The sequence below is a fragment of the Eptatretus burgeri genome, chromosome 11, assembly GCF_056783735.1.
Source record: "Eptatretus burgeri isolate ZD-2024b chromosome 11, Ebu_testis_v1, whole genome shotgun sequence".
NCBI lineage: Eukaryota > Metazoa > Chordata > Myxini > Myxiniformes > Myxinidae > Eptatretus > Eptatretus burgeri.
This window is the reverse complement of record NC_140971.1, coordinates 64,684,911-64,707,187: the sequence shown is the minus strand read 5'-3', so window position 1 is coordinate 64,707,187 and position 22,277 is coordinate 64,684,911. Positions and strand designations below refer to the sequence as shown.

Here is a 22,277-nt window from a genome sequence, read left to right as displayed (position 1 = left end):
TGTCCACACGAGATTCAATCAGTTCATAATGGAGTCCACAATCTTGAAGGTGCTGTCCAATGTTTTTCATGAAGTTCATAGTTATGTGTAAGACTCCAAGCCTCATCCGAAGGTGCTTACACTCTTCACCGTGTGGCCATGCAAGCTCACGATATTTGCAATATAAGCTTTCATTCACTTTTATGACTACGTACTATTTTTTTACATTTTTATGCAAGGTCTAAGGCTCATAATGGAGCTAACACACACACACACACACACACACACACACACACACACACACACACACACACACACACACACACACACACACACACACACACACACACACACACACACACACACACACACACACACACACACACACACACACACACACACACAACTGCTGAACTTCGGGGAAGTGCTGTCACTTCTTTGGATATGTCGGGTGCAGCGGTGTCACAACAATGTCGTCACTTTTCTCACCACACTCAGTGGTATTGACCAAACCTGTGGAGCCTGGTGTTGGCTTAGTGGTTAGGGTGGCTGGCTTGGGATCTTAGGGTCCTGAATTTGAGCTCTGTTAGCTGCTGAATTAACACTAGGTGGGGTTGACTCAGCCTGTCATCCTTCTGAGGTCAGTGAAATGAGTACCAGTGTATTGATATAGGAGCACAGCATCAGCAGCATAGTTGTGCCCCAACAAAATGAAAGCTACCTGGCAGCCAAGCTGCCGTATGCAAAATGAAGAAGTCGGTGAGCTATTCTCTTGTCGCGTTGAATCACAGTCCACAAATGTGTCACAATCAGAGGCTAAACCTGAGGCTGGGGTGATCGGTAAGTATCCCTCAGTGGTTCCCACTGCTGTTCTCTGGTTGAAAACTGCTGAAGCTTGAAGTTTTTGTTTGTTTTCATCTCATGAGTAGGGTCTGCACATCAACCAGAAATTATCAAGGGAGTGTGCTGCATCAGCAATGCCCTCCATTTCCTGAAAGTAGTGGTGTTGACCATGTTCACAGAACTGCTCAGGAGGCCTTTAACCTTGATGACAACCAGAGCTTTTGATCATCTTGAGGAAGTTGAACTCATCAAACAATGACTTCAAAACACGAGTTTGAGAAATGGCATTGCGCCCATGCTCAACCTTGGGTGCTGGACCCCTCTGAAAGACTACCATTTGTATTCCATCAAAAAGTACCCTTTTCATCATTCTAATATGTCTACATTGTCTGCAGAAAATGGTACCAATCGTGAAGGTACTAAATTGTGTGAAGTGTTATAATTTGTGCAAAAACGATACCACTGATGCTGTGCGATGCTGGTGTCAATTCACTGCACTTTTTCATATCTGACACAATGTCTACATGCATGCAGGAATTGTAGGAGGGCTTTTGATGTTGTCACTTGGTGCACAGCAAGACGTATGCTTATGTGTTTAGGTGTCAGCTTCTTCCACTTAGAATATGCAAACAAAATGGGCTGAGCAAAGCTGAGAAAGAGTGTCTTCTGTCACTCTGTGTCTGGCTTTCATGAGTCTCCAAGTCTTGGTCATCAAAACCAGAGAACATCATCCTCAACAGCAAGCACAGGCTAATGGGCACAATGTCCATCGCATCTGCTTCATTGATTCATTGATTCCTTCAAAGCCATTTTGACAAGAAATATTTTCGAAATCAGACTTTATCCATGAAGTAACGTGACACAATGCACTCATGAAGAATTCCTCATCATTTGGTATATCATTTGAAAGTACAGTGTTTTCTCTTCAACAGCCATATCTTTAAGACCGTCTGCAGATTTGTTCAAAGCTTTGACTGCAGGTTACACTGTTGTAGCAGCAGAAAACACAAAAAGAGACTTTGTTTTGCTGAATTGTTGGACAAACCAAACTTCATCTCCATAATGGCTCATTAGCTTCTCTTTCAGCTTTTGAGGCGAGTAGGATGTCTCAGCAGCTACATTGGGATCATACTCTGTGCAGAGCGTTGGTGCTGCCTAAGCAGTCTCCTTGGCTATTGGGCACAATCTTGGATGGGACGCCACTCCAACACAGGATACCAGCAAGCTGGCACTCATTTTCCCGACATCAGAAGGATGACAAGCTGAGTTAACCCTTCCTAGTATTAATTCAACAGCCAAGCAGGATTTGAACTCAGGACCCTAGGATCCCAAGCCCACCACCCTAACCATTAAGCCAACACCAGGCTTCATAGAGATGTGACATTGGGCAAAGCCATTCTCCAGCTCAGTAAGGGGTTTCTCGAATCATTCACATTGTGGGATTTGGACACTTGTTCACCACCTGTCCCATATTCTCTTTGCCACTTCAACAAATAGGATGAGTGGTACTGAGCCCCACATGCTATGAAGTCAAGCCTAGTTATTTTGCACTTTACTGCTTCATCCTTAGTTACAATGGATATTATAATCTCTTCCAAAAATGTGGTCTGAACTTGGTGCAAAAATGTTTGTTCCTAATGTTGGATCTCATCTGACAAAGGATGTATTTGTATCATTGTACTGTGGGAACCTCATGCCGGGAGACATGCTCCTGGGAGTCTGCTGGTGGGAGCAATGGCTACAGTATTAGTCTCATCTTCTTTGCTGGCCCGTTTCTGAATTCTGAGTAAGCTTGTTTTACTGCAGAATGATGCATCACAATTTTTTTTGGTGTCACTTTGGCCCATTAACTCAGTGTAGTCAATGTCTACTAAATGAAGGAGCTCCAAGGTGTCACTGAAGTTTCTGTCATTGTGTATTTTTCTTATTGAAAACGCCTCTCTAACATTTTCAATGCAATTAGGTGTTCCTTTGTTTAAACTTCCTCCAGTTTTCTGACACAATATACAGCTTTTCCACTTTGTCAGAGTGTTCCAGTGACGTTTCACTAGAAGGAGTGCTACTGGCTATACTGCTCTCACCTCGTTCATGTTTCACCTGAAACAAACAAAAAAAAACATCAACTTTTGAATAATAATAATAATAATAATAATAAAATTCAGTGTAGCTCACCTACTCTTCCATATTCACTCTGAAACCATCTTGTTTCTCTCAAATACCTACTTATTAGTGCAAAGTGCAATAAAAACGATTTTAATAACATGGCAGAAAGATTTTGTAGCATCATTTCAAAAAGTATACTATTCCAATTCCTTATTGTAACATGTTTACAAGGCATTTAATATTTTTATTTGGTAAGAGTAAATCCAAGAGGGTTTCTATTTTTTGAAAAAAACTGTGATTTTTTTTTGTTTTTTAGCCAGTGTGGCCATTTGTGTTGGAGCGGTTGCATTTCACTGTGAGTAGGGGTCGACGGTGTGGGAAATGGGCGAATTTCACTTAAACAAGGGAGATAACTCTTACTATGCTGAAATGTCATACTTTAGCATATGGGTAGCATGCGTGAAAGTATGAGCAACAATCTAACCAAATAATAAGGGAAGAGCAGCCATTGATGTGGACGAGATCCCATTTATTACAGTGATGACATTTTAGGGTGGTGTTTGCACTAAATAACCCCTGGGAGACAAACACACAGGTTGTTGGGGTGACCAACACCCTATAATTGATGAGGGGGGGGGGTTACATTGAATGATTTTATCATGGTTGTTGCTTTCACTTTCTGGAGTTGAATGAAAGTGAAAAAAAAATCTGCTCCTTGCCTCCATACTACTTGGAGTGCCATTAAGTTTGGTAGTGATGAGGAAGTGAAGGTCAATGTCCTGAAATGGCTGCGTACTCATCCCAGAGGCTTCTATGTAGCTGGCCTTAAAGCACACCCACACCGATTGGGCCAAGTGTGTTTGAGTTGCGAGGGAGTATGTTGAGAACTTGTGAAAGTTAAACTTTTCCGGTCCAACATGTATTTGTGTGGAAAACTAAGTGGAGGTAGACCTTGAAGTGGCCTTGATTAAGCCTGATCTTCTTTTTTTTCTTATTTTTTGTATGAAGTGTCGAGGCTCGTATGAGAGCTAACACACTATGGACAACAAGGGGGGCATGAAACAAGAGGGGTAGGAGAGGGGAGGCCAAAACAGTGGGGAACAGAGAGATTCGGAGATCTGCGGAAGGGAGAGGGATGGGGGCAGGGAACGCGGGGTATACAAGATGGAGATTAGAGGGACTTTCAGGAAGTAAAGCAGGGAATTTGAATGAGGTGGGTTTGGGGTTGAAAAGATCGAGGTTTTGGATGGGGGAAGATAAGAGATGGTGGTGAACAGCTGTTTTGAAGGGAAAAATTGGATTGAAGAGAGTGTGAGAGTTTATCCCAAAGGTAGAAAAACAAACGAGGAATGAAAGAGTGAAGGTGAGCAGTGATTCGTGAATTTGGTAGTTTTACCAGAAAGGGGTTGTTGGCGGACCTTGAGCGCCCTGCGGAAATATGGTGGGGACATATCGCAGACAAAGCAAGGGGAGGGAGCGAGACCAGAGAGGGGACGGAAGAAGACAGAAAAACCACCAACCTGCCTGTGGTGAGAGAGTGAGAGGCCCAAAGTCTCAGCCTCACCATGGGAGATACCAATGATCCTAAATGCTTTAGTTTCCACAGCATGAAGCCGAGGAAGGTGAGAGGCAGGAGCATCAGCCCAGATGGGAGAGCAGTACTCCATCAGGCTGCGGACAAAAGCTCTGTATGTGGTCAGGAGCTCAGGTGGGCCGAGGAAGGACTGCATGACAGAGGATTCCCAGTCGGCAACTGGCTTTGCAGGCCAGGTTGGAAATGTGGTTTTCCCAGGAAAGGTCATGGCAGATAGTGAGACCCAGAAGCTTGAATGAAAGGACTTCTTCCAGAGGATTGTTGAGAAAGTGGATGGGGGTGATTTTCTAAACGGTCCTTTCGGAGAGACATAGTGAGAGTGTGAGATTTATCAGGATTGAAAGACATGTTCCATGTGTTGGACCAGTTTGTGATTTTATCCAGATCTGCAGTGAGCGAAGAAGCTGCGGTTTGCCGGTCTGAGGGATGACAGATGGTACAACAGTGGGTGGATTTACAGAGAGTAAGAGAGATCATTGATGAAAACCAGAAAAAGAACAGGGCCCAGAACGCTGCCTTGAGGAACTCCAGCCTGGACAGGAAGAGGGGATGAGAGAACTCCATTTCGGGCCACACGTTGGCTGCGACAGGAGAGGAAATCTGTGAACCATAAGGAGAGATGTCCTTGGATACCATAGGAAGAGAGTTAAGTGAGCAGGGCAGGGGTGCCAGACCATGTCAAAAGCATGCGATATGTTGAGGGATATGGCTCTGATTTCATGTCTGGCATTGAGTACCTCCATCCATTGTTGGGAGAGCAGAAGCAGCATATCCAGGGTAGATTGACCTGGTCTGAATACAAATTGATGATTGGAAATCAAGCCATTGGAGAAGAGGAAGGATTTAATGTCTGAAGCGATGATGGATTCCATAACCTTGCTGATGATCGCGAGAAGGCTGAATAGTTGCAGGGATCTGTTTTTGCACCTTTTTTATGCAGGGCAGTAATGTTTGCTGATTTCCAAGCAGATGGCAGATGACCTTGATCAAATGAGAGGGTGAATAGAACAGAGAGAGGGTGAGCAAGAGCAGAGGAGCAGGTTTTTAGCACATGTGGGCTGATGCCATCTGGACCTGTTGCAGAATCTGAGTCGACATTTGACAGCAAGCTCTCCACCTTGTCAGGAGAAAAGGACACAGAGTCCAGGAACAGCTGGGTGCGACTGGGTAAGGTGGGTACAGAAAGTGATGGTTTTCGGACAAAAGATTTAGCTACAAACACCGAGTTTAGGCATTCAGCCTTTTCACGTGCGGTATCAGCAGTGCGGCCATTTGAGGTGAGGGAGGGCATGGAGGGGGAACTTCTTTCGTATTCTTTTGTATGGAGCACAAGGCTGCGAGTAGCATCATTGGCTGTGGGCGGGGCTGTGTCACTGAACCGATGCCCTTTGTAGGTTCAGGCAGGAATTTGGAATTTGGCCAGGGTACCGACGATAGCTCGCCTACTCTTCACAACGCTACTGTGTGATTAGAAAGTACGGGAGGTGGGACAAATATATTTTGTGCCATGGCTAATAATTCCCAATCTGCAGTATGGGTCAGTAAATTAAAAGTCATCTTCCCCCAAACCTTCATGGGGAGGGGGGAAGGGGTTTGGGATTTTTTTCTTTGTATCTATGACCTGATCCTGCATGATACCAACATGTATGCAAAATTTGGTGATTTGCCAGGCCTTGTTTTCTTCTATGATTTTCAGACATGTACACATATAGTACATACAGAAAATTTCCTCTTTTGTTTACATAGTCGAGGCTCGTGGAAGAGCTACTACTAGTACATTGAAGAGCTAGAACACTAAGTGGATCAGAACACAAAAGGACAAAAAGAACAGTAGAGAGAGGGGGACATCAATGTCATTGGAGTTGAAGATAAAATAAAGGGAGACTTGGACAAAAAAATTGGGGTGGAGAGGAATGGAGTGGACAGGATGGATACAGAAGAAAACCTCTCCCCCACACCCTCCTCTATATCCCCATCCTCTCTCTCTCCCCCTACTATCTCCACTCCTCTTTATTCCTTCCTCCCTCTCTCTCTCTCTTCTATCCCTCGCCCTCCTTCCCACCGCACTCCTTCTCTCTCGCTCCCCCTCCCCTCTGTCTCACACTTCTTAGGTTGATGCCATTCCCTCTATTTCTCCATTTCTCCCACTCCCCCCCGCTCTCTCTCTCTCCCACCTCCCTCTCTCCCTCTCTATCCCCACCCTGACCTCTCTCTCCCTCCCCTCCCTCCCCTTCCCCACCTTCCATCTCTCTCTATATGTCTGTGCTATATACTTTTTAGGTCATCTCTTCGAGCATGACCTAATAATATGGGTGTCGATGTCCTTTGATCCGTCCGTCCGTTCACAATGAAGTTGAAGCGGGAGATCTGGTCATTAGTGATCCTGATAGAGGTCGATGAGACGTACACGATGGTATGACTTTCAAGGTCACCGAAGGTCAAGGTCAAGGTCACGAGGCCCTTGAAGTTGCGAAAATGACGATTTTCAAATTCTATCTCCTCCACCATTTCTCAAGCGATCTTGAATTTGATTGTGGCATATGAATGTATGGGACAATATCTAAATTTGGTCAGGACGGATTTTCAAATTTCGCTTTCGTTTTCGCGTCACGTGACTTCAAAGTTTGCAAAAACTGCCCTACCTTCAGGAGGCTATATATTCTCTACTGGGCATGGTAAAAGTTAGTCAATGGTGTCATTACATAGCAGCTGACCTTGTATATTTATACATTTTCCACCGAAGGTGCAAAAGTTTCAAAACCCGAAATGTAAACGTCGGCATTTATTTTCAAAATATAATTTCGTGCGTGTGCGCGCACGCCAAAATGCCGAGTCATCTTTAACCAAACTGCGCAGTCGAGATGCGCGGTAGTCTTCGGTCATAACTGAACATTGAGAACGTTTGGTATTATAGAGATGACCGTCACCCCCACACAGGGGTAATTTTTAAATGTTGTTTTTCGGTCACAATGTTAAATGGAGGTTCTTCTTGAATTAAACGATCGCCTTGCGCTGCAACCTTTGTTCACAGACTTTCAATATAGGCTACGATTATTACCAACGCTGACATTGTTTCTTCAACTTTGTGATAATCCTCAGGTTGTATCTTAACGCACTGCTAAAAAAAAAACATTCCATATTGTATTTATACATTGACAATGTATCCTGTTTGGTATCATCCTGTTCTTCTGGTTGAATGTTGAGCTTTGCCTGCATGCGTAGCTTTTCAAACACAGTGGCCGCCGGAGATGGGAGACAGCTGAATGCATGGATAGACACCACAGTTCGCATTATATAATAGACTACCTGGTACCTGTGGAACATCCGAATAGTGTAAAATGAGACCAACAATATAATGCAAACAACTTCTTCTCCCCCTTCAATCCTCTCTCTCTTTCAATCCTCTCTCTCTTTCAATTCTCTCTCTCTTTCAATTCTCTCTCTCTCTCTCTCTCTCTCTCTCTCTCTCTCTCTCTCTCTCTCTCTCTCTCTCTCTCTCTCTCTCTCTCTCTCTGTATGTCTGTCTCTCTCTCTCTCTCTCTCTCTCTCTCCCCATCTCCCCTCTCACCAACTCCCTGCATCGTGCCAGACCAGATCCATTCAAAATGATTTTTTAACGCGATTTTTTAAAACGTGGTTTTAAAAGCGATCTTAACGTGATTTTTAAACCATCCATCTTCATTCTTTATAGAATCAATGAGCTTTTAATGTCAGGCATGCTATGAAATGCATAACTTGCTTCAAAAAAAAAATTAGTCATCAATGACAAAGACTAGGCCTATTGTTTTAGGCCTCAGAGCTTTGAGGCCTTAAACCACGCAATTTTTTTTTGGTATTTGTAAAACAACACCCGAGACCCCACAAACAAGCCACTTACCTTATTCTTTGAAGGAAACACTCGTCTTGTGATGAATTGAAGGATGTGATGCGTGATCACATGTCGCGCGGCTCACACACGGGACAGATGAAACCGAGATTCCGCGCGGTTGGTGGGATTGTCCCTGGGGCATTGTCATTTACGGTGGTGGTTCACTTGGTGCTCGTTGAATGGTAAGAATTGAGAGTATACCAGACTCTGTGCTAATTGCTGATTTATTTTGCGGTGATCGACTGCACGTGTATACATTGCTACACATGTACTCCTTGCTACACATGTATTCCTTGCTGCACATGTATTCCCTGATGTGTCTGTAGAAGCGGCTTCAATCAAGTGAAATAAAGCCTACACTCCGAAGGTTTTTCCCTCGCATTCATTTCAATTTATTTCACTTGATCCCTTCGGCTCCCTCAACCGACGATGGACAAGATCTACAAGCCAGAGAGGTTCGATGCAGACCCAAACGCTACTGACTCAGAAATGAAATGGTCGCATTGATTCCGTTCCTTCTCACACTATCTGACCATTATTGAAGAGGGAGCCGACAAATTGGCCGCACTTGTAAACCATGTCTCACCCAGTCTATTCAGGCTCTTCTCGGAGTGTGACACCTACGACGCAGCGATCGATGTGCTGCGGGCGCTCTACGTGAAGCGCAAGAACGAGGTATACATACGACATCTTCTCAACACACCCAGGCAAGCAGCCGGGGAGGCAATCGATCAGTTCCTGCAAGCTCTGAGGCAGTTGGGCAAAGACTGCAGTTTCCAGGCAGTAACCGCCGAGGAACACCGAGAAGAAGCGACCAGAGAGGCGTTCATCCAAGGGCTCAGGTCAGCCCCCATTCGGCAACACTTACTGGAGAAAGCACAACCCACTCTTGAAATGGTAGCTGACCAGGCCCGAGCTATGGCTACGGCTCAGCAGCAATCTGAGTCATATGGGACACCGATGTTGCTAATGAACGCTGCTACGGCGGAAACTCAAGGAACCCCCCGGGGCACCTCCGACACTGAGGATGGAGATAAACTCGAGGAATCGGATACCCAGACCTCGACAAACTCCTCAGCAACTACTTCGGTTGGTAAATGCTTCTTTTGTGGGTATAAAAGACACCCCGCAACAAATGCCCCACCAGGGATGCCACATGCATGAACTGTGACAAGAAAGGGCATTATGCCAGGGTATGCAAATCTACTCTTAGAAGAAATAAACCCACTTCTGCGACTCTCTACTCACAAAAGAAAGTAACAGCAGCTTCACCGGGGAATCTATCCAAAGTTATCATCAACGTACGAATTAACGGGCATATGGCTGAGGCTGATTGATACCGGTGGCTCTGAAAGTTTCGTCAACAGCTCGCTAGTGAAGGGCAGGAAATGGAAGATCCACCCGACAGACAATACGGTATGCATGGCCTCCACATCACTACAGTCCCGCGTACGAGGGTACTGCAATGTTGAGTTGGACGTAAAAGGGTACACGCATCGGGATGTAAGGGTACTGGTGCTTCCTGATTTATGCGCAGATGTAATTCTGGGTCATAATGTCCTCAAGCAGCACGCGAGCGTCGAAATACCCTTTGGAGGAAGCAAACCTCGTCTAATTCTAAATGCTCTGACCACCACAGAGGTATCGTCCCCCCTGCTGTTTGCTAACTTGTCGCCGGACTGTAAACCGATAGCAATCAAATCGCGACGATATACCACTGCCGATATGAACTTCATCACTTCTGAGACCAAACGATTACTGGAAGAAGGTATTATAGAACCGAGCGATTCGCCATGGCGCGAGCAGGTGTTGGTGACCACCAACCAGAACCATAAGAAACGAATGGTTGTCGATTACTCTCAAACGGTCAATCGCTTCACCCAACTCGATGCCTACCCTTTGCCGCGCATAGACGAGATGGTCGAACGCGTGGCCAATTACAAAATATTAAGCACCATCGATTTGCGAAGCGCCTATCATCAAATTCCCATTCGAGAGGAAGACAAACCTTACACCGCGTTCCAGGCAGGTAGACGCCTCTATCAATTCAGGTGGAATCCGTTCGGTGTCACTAATGGAGTAGCTTGCTTCCAACGAGTTATGGACCACATCATCTTGGATGAAAACCTCAAAGACACTTTTGTTTACATGGACAATGTCACGGTGTGCGGTAAGGATCGGTGTGCGGTAAGGATCGGGGGGAACATGATATGAATCTGGACAGATTATTGAGCATTGCTAGAAAATATAATCTGACCCTCAACTATGAGAAATGCGTATTCTCGGCAAGGACAATTAATCTTCTCGGCTACACAATAGCCGACGGCACGATAAAGCCCGATCCTGAACGATTGCGCCCACTCCGGGAGCTACCCCCACCTCATGACCTGCAGACAATGCGTCGGGTGATCTGGATGTTCGCTTACTAGTCAGGAGGCCCAATGCAGAATAGTGTACGACCCTGCTGATTCCGTGTTAGAATAGTGCAACAGGTGTAAATTGACTGTCCAGACACACAGAAACGTGAATCAACTTGTTGCCAACTCTGGATATGGATAGTATGGCCGCCATGACAGTTTACAAAGTGGTCGCCATTAAATACACTTTTCGTCATATTTCCGCCGCAAATTGACATGAAATTACAAAATTAGGGTCGATTTCCATGTTTTTGAGCATGCCTGAGCTGATGGGAGTATAGAAAAAAAATTGCTCCATCCATTTTCTAAAAATAATATGACTTGTTTTTCACTATATTATTTTTAAAGAAATGTTCAGGCTCGAATTAGAATGTCTGATTATACAAACCACAATCAATGAATTTTACAACTTTGCTATAAAATGAACCTAAACTACATAACTGTGTGTTTTTCTGTTACCCAGGACTAACTGAAAAATGAAAGCCGCAAGATTTCTCACAGGGGGTTCAAGGGATCGAGAAGAAGAAGAGCATGTAGACTGGAATAAATGCTTTATTTGCCAGGACAGTTCAAAAACTAGCAAGTCAACGCCACTTCGAAAGACTACAATCGTTGGTGTGAAAACTGTAGCTGAATGTTGCAAAGAAAGAGAGAAATATAATGACGCTAAATATGTTGACTCATTCTCAAGAATCAGAAAATATTCTGTACCGGAGCACGTCGAAAAGATTCAATGGCACAAATTCTGCTATAGTGACTTTACTCACGCACAAAAAAATAGACAGACTGAAGTCAAGGATTCAGCTACAATCTGTGACTTACGCAGAAGAGATACCCACAACATCAGGTTCCTCAGAGAAATACCATGACCCAAAGTCACTAAGATCCGCGCACAGCGCTATGGATTGGTCAAAATGCGCTTTCTGCCAGACTGACATTCCTGGGAAAGCTGGTGTCCTGACAAATGTTGAATTTGATCACACATCATCCAGGATGCTTAGTTTGGCCCAATTTGACCCCACCATGCGTCACAGGTTTGCAGGTGTTTCAGACTTGATGGCAGCTGAAGGAGAGTGGAGAGAAAAACCAGTCTCCTGAAAGCATCTGTTTCAGAAATGTGATGAACCAGCTTGAGAAAGAGCTGCAGAAGGGACATGTGTTTACCCTGAAAAACATCTGGGAACACTACAGCATGCTGTTATTGAATGATTTTGGAATTGAGGCTGGAGCCTACAAAAGCTACAATTTCAAGCAGAAAGTGGAGGTTCACTTTGGTAGTGACAAGGTGACATTCGTGCAGCCTTTGGATGTCACAAAACCCCTCATAGTTGCGTCCTCAACTGTGACAAAGTTTGCCATGAGAACCGCCGTGAATGATTTATCTGAAGAAGGTGAAAGTTCTGAAGAAGATGAATTGGCCCAGTGCAGTCTGCCTCATCATGAGAACGAAATCCTTAGCTGGATCTTCAGAGTGGGCATAAAGATTTACAGTGACGTAAAACACTCTCCAGGCCATAGCATTATCGGTGGACTGAACACAGAAAATGCAGAGCGAATTGTACCTGAAACCCTGTACATGCTTGTAAAGCTTCTTTGTGGTGGTGACAGCACTGACAAGATGGACAATGAAGAAGCGGATGAGACAGATACCAAGAACAAAGTTCTGAGCATCTGCCAAGACATTATTCATGTGGCTTCAGGACACTGATGTCCTCATTCTCCTTGTTGCCTATCAGTCGCATCTCAGTCCCTTTCTCTGGATGAATGCAGGGACACCCAAAAAGCAACACTACATTCCCATTGACTCCATCAATATCCCAGATTCGCAGAGGGAGTCACTTCTGGCATTTCATGCAGTGACAGGTTCAGACAGCACAAGCCAGTTTGCTGGAATTGCGAAGCGCTCTGCATGGGCTGTCTTTCAAAACAACTCCCACCTGTTGAATAACCTAGGCAAAGAGGAAATTCCTGATGAGAGTGCGATTGCAGATGCTGAGTCATTTGTCTGCAGGCTTTATGACCCTCATGGACAAGATAACTCAATTCAGCGAGTAAGATGTGATCTGTTTCTCAGTCTGACCAAAGCTATTGAGAATCTGCCTCCAACTCGCGATGCTCTGATTCTACACATCAAGCGAGCACACTACCAGACTTTTGTGTGGAGAAGAGCCTTGGAATCTGAACCACATCTACCTGCACCTGAGAACTGTGGGTGGGAACAGGTCATCAAAGATGGCAACGAGACATTTCAGCCGCGACTCATGACTGCACAGCCTATTACTGCTTACTCTGTAGAACTGACGACATGCAAATGCCGTGGGTCATGCTCAACTCGACGGTGCAAATGTACACGGAATGGACTGCCTTGCACGAAAGCATGTGGATGCAAAGCCCTTTGTAGGAACCCGTTCAGTGTACAAGCCGATCAATAGCTCTGAAAATTGTACTTGGGTGTTCTCACAACACTTTTCTCTTCTGCATAGCAACGTAATTTTGTGTTAGAAAGAATCTGACAGCTGTTGAAATAACCTTTGACTGACTGTAAACCCATCTCCATCAATAGTGCTAAACATTTTCTTTTTCACATTTGTTGCTCGTATGTGCATTTTCAATTTCGTCTTTAAGTTGTCAATTATGTGAAAAGTTGTGATCCAGTACAAAAATAAAGCACAAAATAGTGTTCCTCGTGTCAGATTACATAGTATTTCACAATCATGACAAATTTCTGGCTAGTACAATTTGCAGTAAGAAAAAGACTAAATCTGATGGCGGCCATTTTGATTACTGTCATGGCGGCCATAATATTCAGATGCAGACTTGGCAACAAGTGGAACTAGACTTGGTCATGGCTAGACTCTTCAAAAACACCAGTTGCACCATTCTAACATGAAATCAGCAGCGAACCTATTTTCTAGGCTAGCTACAGATTTTGGCTTCTAGACTATACTACGCTAGATGGATTCCCCAATACTCCGAGAAAATACATCCCCTAGTGCATTGCAAAAACTTCCCACCAGATGTCGCTGTTGTAAAAGCTTTCCACAGCCTCAAAGACGATATCAGTAATTCCGTGGTATTATCGATCGACAGCTCGGTGCCGTTCGTGGTGGAAACGGACGCTTCCGATCACGCGATAGCCGCGACGCTCAATCAGTCCGGACGACCCGTCGTGTTCTTCTTGAGAACTCTCTCTGGAAGCGAGCAGAGACACTCGGTGATAGAGAAAGAAGCGTACGCTATTGTCGAAGCCTTACGTAAATGGAGACATTATTTACTGGGCAACCACTTCACACTCGTCACGGACCAGCGATCCGTTGCCTTCATGTTTGATGGGAAAAATAACGGGAAAATTAAGAACGAGAAAATAATGAGATGGCGGATAGATCTAGCTTGTTATAGTTACGACATTGTTTATCGGCCCGGGAGGGAAAACCCTGCTGCAGACACCTTCTCTCGGGGTCTACTGTTCGGCGACAATCAGTCGGGCTTTGCAAGACCTTCATGGGTCTCTGTGCCACCCGGGGGTAACCAGAATGGCACATTTTGTGCGCAGACAAAACCTTCCCTATTCTATCAAAGATATTAAACAAATGAATGCTTCCTGCCCTGCTTGTGCTGAACTAAAACCCAGATTCTATGGCGCGGCTCCTGGCAGATTGATCAAGGCCACTTCTCCCTTCGAGAGACTAAATATCGACTTCAAAGGACCCCTGCCGACCGAGACAGACAAAAGATACATATTCACTGTTGTTGATGAATACTCAAGGTTCCCATTCGCATTCCCGTGCTCGGATATGACCTCGGGCACTGTCGTGAAATGTCTCTCTGACCTCTTCGCCATGTTTGGGAAACCGTCGTACATACATTCAGACAGAGGGCCGTGTTTCATGTCGGCCGGGCTAAAACAGTTCCTATTTGAGCACGGCATAGCAACTAGTCGAACGACGGGTTACAACCCACAGGGTAATGGGCAGGTGGAACGGTATAATGGAGTCATTTGGAAAGCCGTAACCCTGGCGCTGAAATCGAGAGGACTGGGCCCCGAGCAGTGGGAGGTTACCCTACTCGACGCTCTGAATTCCATACGCTCTTTGCTCTGTACATCCACCAATGCTACTCCTCACGAACGAATGTTTACTCACCAACGACGTTATGTTGACGGCCAATCGGTGCCCAACTGGCTAACCTATCCTGGAACAGTGTTCATGAAACGCCCGGTACGACAAAGCAAGTATGAACCAATGGTGGAGGAGGTCGAACTCATCGATGCTAATCCAGAGTATGTTCATGTTAGACTTCCTGATGGCAGGGAGACCACTTTGTCGGTTCGCCATCTGGCTCCCGCAGGTACTCCTCCTGCAGGTACTCCTCCATCTGGTACTCCTCCCTCTGACATTCCCTCCCCAGGTGTTTCCCCCCCCCCCAGGAACTCCACCCGGGAATGGTGGCGACGGAGCTGCCGCGTTCTACCCAAGAGCGATCGAGAAGTCATCCCCGGCACGAGTCGAGGCTCCCCAAGAGGATCGGAAGCCTCCCTCAAGTGAAACCACCATTTACTCCCAGAGAGGTCGACGGATAAAACCCCCTCGCCGACTCGATTTGTAAAGGGGATTATCGGCATCCCTCGATGGCACCTTACCATGCTCCTATAACTCAAAATAATCCTCACTGCTTGGAATGTATGCTTCGGTAGTTTAAATAGTTCGCGCTGCTTGAAATGTATACTCCTATAGCGTTGAAGTAATCATGGTGCGTTAGTTGAGCCTCTAGTTACATTTTAAAGACGGGGAGAATGTGATGAATTGAAGGATGTGACGCGTGATCACATGTCGCGCGGCTCGCACACGGGACAGATAAAACTGAGATTCCACGCGGTCGGTGGGATTGTCCCTGGGGCATTGTCATTTACGGCGGTGGTTCACTTGGTGCTCGTTGAATGGTAAGAATTGAGAGTATACCGGACTCCGTGCTAATTGCTGATTTATTTTGCGGTGATCGACTGCACCTGTACTCCTTGCTACACATGTATTCCTTGCTGCACATGTATTCCCTGATGTGTCTGTAGAAGCGGCTTCAATCAAGTGAAATAAAGCCTACACTCCGAAGGTTTTTCCCTCGCATTCATTTCACGTCTCACCAAATATCCACGTGTAGACCCACCACGTAATGGCAGCATCAATGCAGGCAACTTGTTGTGCACCAGATGCCTATGGAGTCTCAGAGCTATGTGAGCAAACAAAATGGTGGCAATTTGATTTTGAGGCCCCACCCTAAACGGACAAACATCAGGACAGATGGACAGACAGACTGGTGGATAACATTATGTATGTATATATATATATATATATATATATATATATATATATATATATATATATATATATATATATATATATATATATATATATATATATATATATATATATGTAGGATTTCCGTGAGTCCGATTTGCATTAAGGAACAGAACAATTATGGTTAACCATCATGAAATTCTACTCTTTCGTCTAAATGCTTAAAATTTATTTCAAAGATGATTTGAATTACATATTTTGTGCTTGTAACGGCAGTTTAAACTGTCGATGTAGCGAGCAGAAACGACTCACGATAACACTCACACAGCGCATGTGCAAAAGGCCTTGCCATTCATACTTCATTTCAAAAGTCGTGCATTGCTTGGCCACCTCATTCACATGGTCTGGCACTATTTGATTTTTTTTTTTACACTGTCAGGTAGAAACTGTTTACTCTTCAAAACCACATTCCTTGGATGAACTTTGGGCTCGGATCACAAATTAATTCATGAAACCACTTGGCAGCAACTGAAGAATTTTTTTGGAAAATCAGATTGAACGATGTATTATGAAAGAAATAGCGATCATGTTGAAACCTCGAAATTTGATCTGTATTCTCTAAAAGAACACAACTTGTCTGACTTGTGCTTTCATATGCCATTTACAGTTTCCTTCAATCATGTGTACATCCAAAGTTATTAAAGTTAAAAGTTGTATAAGGACAATATAACACTCTTTATAAACACTCTGTAGCTGGGCTGGCAGGATGATCTAGAGGTACACACTCACCTCTAAGCTGTCTAGCCTTGGTTTGAATCCCGACCCAGCTATAAACTGTCAATGCAGTGTTTCACAGGCAGGTTGATTCATCAATGGGTGTGGCGTCCTGTGGATGGATGTTATAATGGTGGCCATTAAAGAAGAAGATAAACACTCCACAGCTAGAATCTAATCACAAACATGATAAATCCCAAGTAACAGGAAATTAATTCCACAGCGAGCCTGACATTGGCTTGATGGTTAAGGTGGCTGGCTTGGGATCTTAAGGTCTTGAGTTCGAGCCCCTATTCGGCCGTTGAAATAGTAGTGCACCAGGTAGTGTGAGAATGTGAGTGTGAGAATGTGAGTGTGAGAATGTGAGAATGTATACAGTATCCTAAGAATGTATACAGGCCACACTTGATGAGAATATTGAGCACAAAAGCTTCATTGATATTACAGGAATAAATCAGACATAATACAGAAAACCCAATTCTTAAATTTTTCAAGGTCAACCAAAGGCCCTCGGTGTCCTTTTGGTAAATGGCATCCTCTTGTGAGCCTCTTTCAGAATATCAAACTTAAGAATGTGATTAGGTCAGCTTAATGAGCTTAATAATACCTCTAACAGCATGAATTACGATTTGAATTAGACTCTGAAGCACAAGATTGAAACGTATCACAAATGGAAGGTAAGTGGAAACAATACAGAACATATCACTTATGAACACATACATGTCAGCTTAAGTGTCTTAAGAATCAATTAAAGATGATTAACATAAACATGAGAGGCCAATATACTTTCATCAAAGCTTTAATCAAGACTGCCCAGAAAAATCTGAAAATCATATCGATGTATCTTAGTTGTCATTGTGAATCGAGAATTACTTTCACAATGAACATCTAGGTCAACCTAATGACCTTAAGAGCACCTCTAATTAGCATTAATCATGATGTTAATTAGATTGAAACATATCGCAAATAGAAGACAAGTGAATAACAATACTGAACATATCACCTAAGACACATACAGGTCAGCCTAAGTATGCTGAGAACACATACAGGTCAGCCTAAGTATGCTGAGAACACATACAGGTCAGCCTAAGTATGCTGAGAACATACAGGTCAGCCTAAGTATCCTAAGAATGCATACAGGTCAGATGCCTAACTATCCTAAGAGTGTATACAGGTCAGCCTAAGTATCCTAAGAACACATACAGGTCAGCCTAAGTATCCTAAGAACACATACAGGTCAGCCTAAGTATCCTAGGAATGTATACAGGTCAGCCTAAGTATGCTGAGAACACATAAAGGTCAGCCTAAGTATGCTGAGAACACATACAGGTCAGCCTAAGTATGCTGAGAACACATACAGGTCAGCCTAAGTATCCTAAGAATGCACACAGGTCAACCTAAGTATCCTAAGAATGCATACAGGTCAGCCTAAGTATCCCAAGAATGCATACAGGTCAGCCTAAGTATGCTGAGAACACATACAGGTCAGCCTAACTATCCTAAGAATGTATACAGGTCAGCCTAAGTATCCTAAGAATGCACACAGGTCAACCTAAGTATCCTAAGAATGCATACAGGTCAGCCTAAGTATCCCAAGAATGCATACAGGTCAACCTAAGTATGCTGAGAACACATACAGGTCAGCCTAACTATCCTAAGAATGCATACAGGTCAGCCTAAGTATCCTAAGAATGCATACAGGTCAGCCTAAGTATGCTGAGAACACATACAGGTCAGCCTAAGTATGCTGAGAACACATACAGGTCAGGCTAAGTATGCTGAGAACACATACAGGTCAGCCTAAGTATCCTAAGAATGCATACAGGTCAGCCTAAGTATCCTAAGAATGTATACAGGTCAGCCTAAGTATCCTAAGAATGTATACAGGTCAGCCTAAGTATCCTAAGAATGTATACAGGTCAGCCTAAGTATCCTAAGAACACATACAGGTAAGCCTTAGTATCCCAAGAATGCATACAGGTCAGTCTAAGTATCCCAAGAATGCATACAGGTCAGCCGAGGTGGATTAATGTATACAGGTCAGCCCAAGTGGATTAACGATGCATACAGTTCAGCCTAAGTGTCTTTAGAATGCACACAGGTTAGCCTTTATGTCTTGTGGATGCATACAGGTTAGCCTAAGTGGATTAATCCATTCCAGATTTTAGTAGGATGCTGATGTACATTTATTGACAACACATTGTATTTTACGTGAAGCTTTCACGCTTCACCGCCTTCAATTGATTCCTAAAACACTTGGGTTGACCTGTATGCGTTTTTAAGTGATATGTTCTATTGTTTCCACTCACCTTCTATTTGTGATATGTTTCAATCTTGTGCTTGAAAGTCGACATAAAATCATAATTAGTGCTGATTAGAGGTATTCTTAAGCTCATTAAGCTGACCTAATCACATTCTTAAGTTTGTTATTCTGAAAGAGGCTCACAAGAGGATGCCATTTACCAAAAATTACATTTGTGCACAAATGTCTAAACAAAAGTGACTTTCGGCACCATTTCAAATGGGCACTAAGGGTCCTTGGCTGACCTTGAAAAACTTAAGAATTGGGTTTTCTGTATAAGGGCTGATAGGCCATTCCTGTAAAATTAATGAAGCTTTTGTGCTCAATATTCTAATCACGTGTGGCCTGGCTCACACATTAAGGTAGGTTGACTCAACCTGTCATCCTTCAGAAGTCCGAAAAATGAGTACCAGCTTACTGGGCTAATAAGCCATTCAAGTATCCTGCGTCACAGTGGCGACCAATTCAGGACTGCACTCCTTAGTCTCAGCAGCCTGATGCACCTAATGGCATAAAAGGAATGGTTGTTATTATTTACTCATAATTCCATAGCGAATCGTAGGTATGCCATCATAAAACTGTATAAAGATATCAAGCGGTGTGGACAGAAAAGTAAGTGTGGTTGCTCGGCAGAGCTCAAAATGGAACACCACTTGGCATGGCACCACATTGCGGTATGAACAAGGTACAGGGTGTTTCATAAGAAACGCAACCCAATTAAAGTTATGTGAAATATTTTATTTTTTAATAATTTTTTTTTCTCCATTGCAGGTTTGTATGAAGCATCATTTGGAGAATAAACTGCAAGCATCAGAGTCATCCTGATCATTTCAAAGATGGCATGGACAATTGAACTCCTCCTTCCTCCTCCGTCATGTGCAGCACAAGACTGCAGGTAGCATCATTGGCCAAGGGCACAGCTCTGCTGCTGATGCAGCACCCCTATTACCAGTACACTGACAGGCTGAGTGAAGGATGACAGGCTGAGTCAACCCCACCTGGTGTTAATTCAACGGTAGACAGGGCTCAAACTCAGGACCCTAATATCTGAAGCCAGCCACCCTAACTGCTAAGCCAACTCCAGGCTTCATGGACAATTGAACAACGGAGTCTTACTTTTCCACAAAGACATTTAAACAGACTCGAGCACGATTCAGAAAGAAGTTCAAGACCAGATTAGTCCCAGATAAGTCCGCTATATTTGAATGATAAAGAGGTTTAAGTCCCACAACAGGAAGTGTGAGTCCCAACTTCACACTTCCAACAGATCAATCAATACAGGGGCTACAATAGAAATTCAGTGATCACATCGTCTCCAGGACAGATGTTGAATGGACGCCCCATTCTCTGGATATCAACCCAACTGACTTCTATCTTTTGGGTTACCTGAAGGATAGAGTGTACCAAGGAAGACCTCAGCCGATTGAAGACCTAAAAAACTGCAATTGTCACCAACATCAAGGCTATATATACTGGTTCAGGAATGGAGTCGAGTTGTCGACAATTTCACCAGGAGGGTCCATTTTGTGCCTGCTGCAGCAGAGCAGCCATTTAGAAGATGTTTTATGAGGAGGACGACGACAAGTAGTAGGAGGACGGCAACGAGGAGGACAACGATGACGACGAGAGTGAGGAGGAGGAGGAGGAGGAGGAAGTGGAGGACGATGATGCCGACGAGGAATAGGACGACGAGGAGGACGATGATGACGATGAGGGTGACGAGGAGGAGGACGACGAGGAGGGGGAGAACGAGGAGGCGGAGGGGAGGACGACGACGACGGGGAGGACGAGGAGGCCAAGGCCGATGAGGAGGATGACGAGGATGAGGAGGATGACGACGATGACGATAACGAAGAAGAATGAGGAGGAAGAAGGTAAAATTTTGTGCAACACTTGGGGATCAGCCAAAGCAACGTGGATTACATTTTCGTGTAATTCTAAAAGAGTGATCCCAGGTTTAAGTCCACACCTGTAACACGTGTGTTGTGGAATTTTAGGTTTGATCCCCGTTGGGTTTGGTCCTTTGCTTTTGCAGGACGAAGGGTTGCAGCACAGAGCATGGCATCCTTTCGGGGAGGAGGACTACGAAGGGGGCTTAAGCCGGCTATCTTCGGGTAGTTGGATTACAAGCTACACTTGAAAAAGTTGTAGCCATTATGTGCCGGTGTCCTTTGCCACGTTTTGCTATGTGCCCAAATATCTGAGGGGACAGTGCACGAGCCGTCTCTGTCTTGAGGGATTAGTATTCAATGAATGCCAAACACACACAAACAAAAACAAAAACACACACACACACACACACACACACACACACACACACACACACACATAAAAACAAAAACACACCACACAGACAAAAACACACACACAAACATAAAAAACACACACACAAAAACACATAAAAAACACAAAAACACACACACAAAACAAAAACACACACATAAAAAACACAAAAAAACACACACACACAAAAACAAAAACACACACATAAAAACAAAAACACACCACACATCACACACAGACACAGACACAGACGACACAGACACACACAAACAAAAACACACCACACACACAAGCAAAAACACAAAAACACACAAAAACAAAAACACAAAAACAAAAACACACCACACACAGACACAGACACAGACACAGACACACACCACACAAACAAACAAAAACACACACACACACACAAACAAAAACACACACACACACACACTATAATCGTTTTGTTCTTCAAGAAGACGTCACCTAATCGATGGGTGAAAATGTTATAAATGAAGGAGAAAATGAAGAGTCCTCTCGACAGGTGACCGTCCGTGAGCGCGGGCAAAGCGGACCTTGCTCCGGCTCATCACGTGACAAGAGCCGGCAATGGCGGCGGAATCCGTTGGTTCCGGGTTCCTGGGCTGGCCTGGGTGGCTTTCCTTCAGCTTGGTACTGCTGGTAGGTCCGATTACAATCCTTTTCACCGCACGAAATCATTGCGGGGCCTTCGTGACGGGTTCAAGGCACCGTTCGCTCTTTGCCGATATGTTGGAAGTGACTGGTAAACGAGAAAAGCTTCCTGGGCCGAGCTTGTACTCCCATTGTTTTGGTTCAATCT

The 22,277-nt window shown here is 44.3% G+C and overlaps 1 protein-coding gene and 1 long non-coding RNA gene across 4 annotated transcripts in view; one reads left to right on the top strand and one right to left on the bottom strand.

Annotated features, from left to right (window-relative positions):
* Window positions 1–285: 285 nt before the first annotated feature.
* LOC147017241 (uncharacterized) lies at window positions 286–22,187 on the bottom strand. Its single transcript, XR_015049410.1, has 3 exons — window positions 21,923–22,187; window positions 16,885–16,981; window positions 286–2,919 (listed from the first exon to the last, which is right to left on the bottom strand). It is a non-coding gene; the product is annotated as an uncharacterized LOC147017241 (long non-coding RNA).
* Window positions 21,873–22,277, top strand: part of LMBRD1 (LMBR1 domain containing 1) — a 188,590-nt gene continuing 188,185 nt past the window's right edge. For all 3 annotated transcript variants that reach the window (XM_085846692.1, XM_085846693.1, XM_085846691.1), the window contains exon 1: window positions 21,873–22,117. In XM_085846692.1, coding sequence (XP_085702818.1) covers window positions 22,046–22,117 — 72 coding nt within the window. In that variant the 5' untranslated portion in view covers window positions 21,873–22,045. The remainder of the gene's footprint in view (window positions 22,118–22,277) is intronic.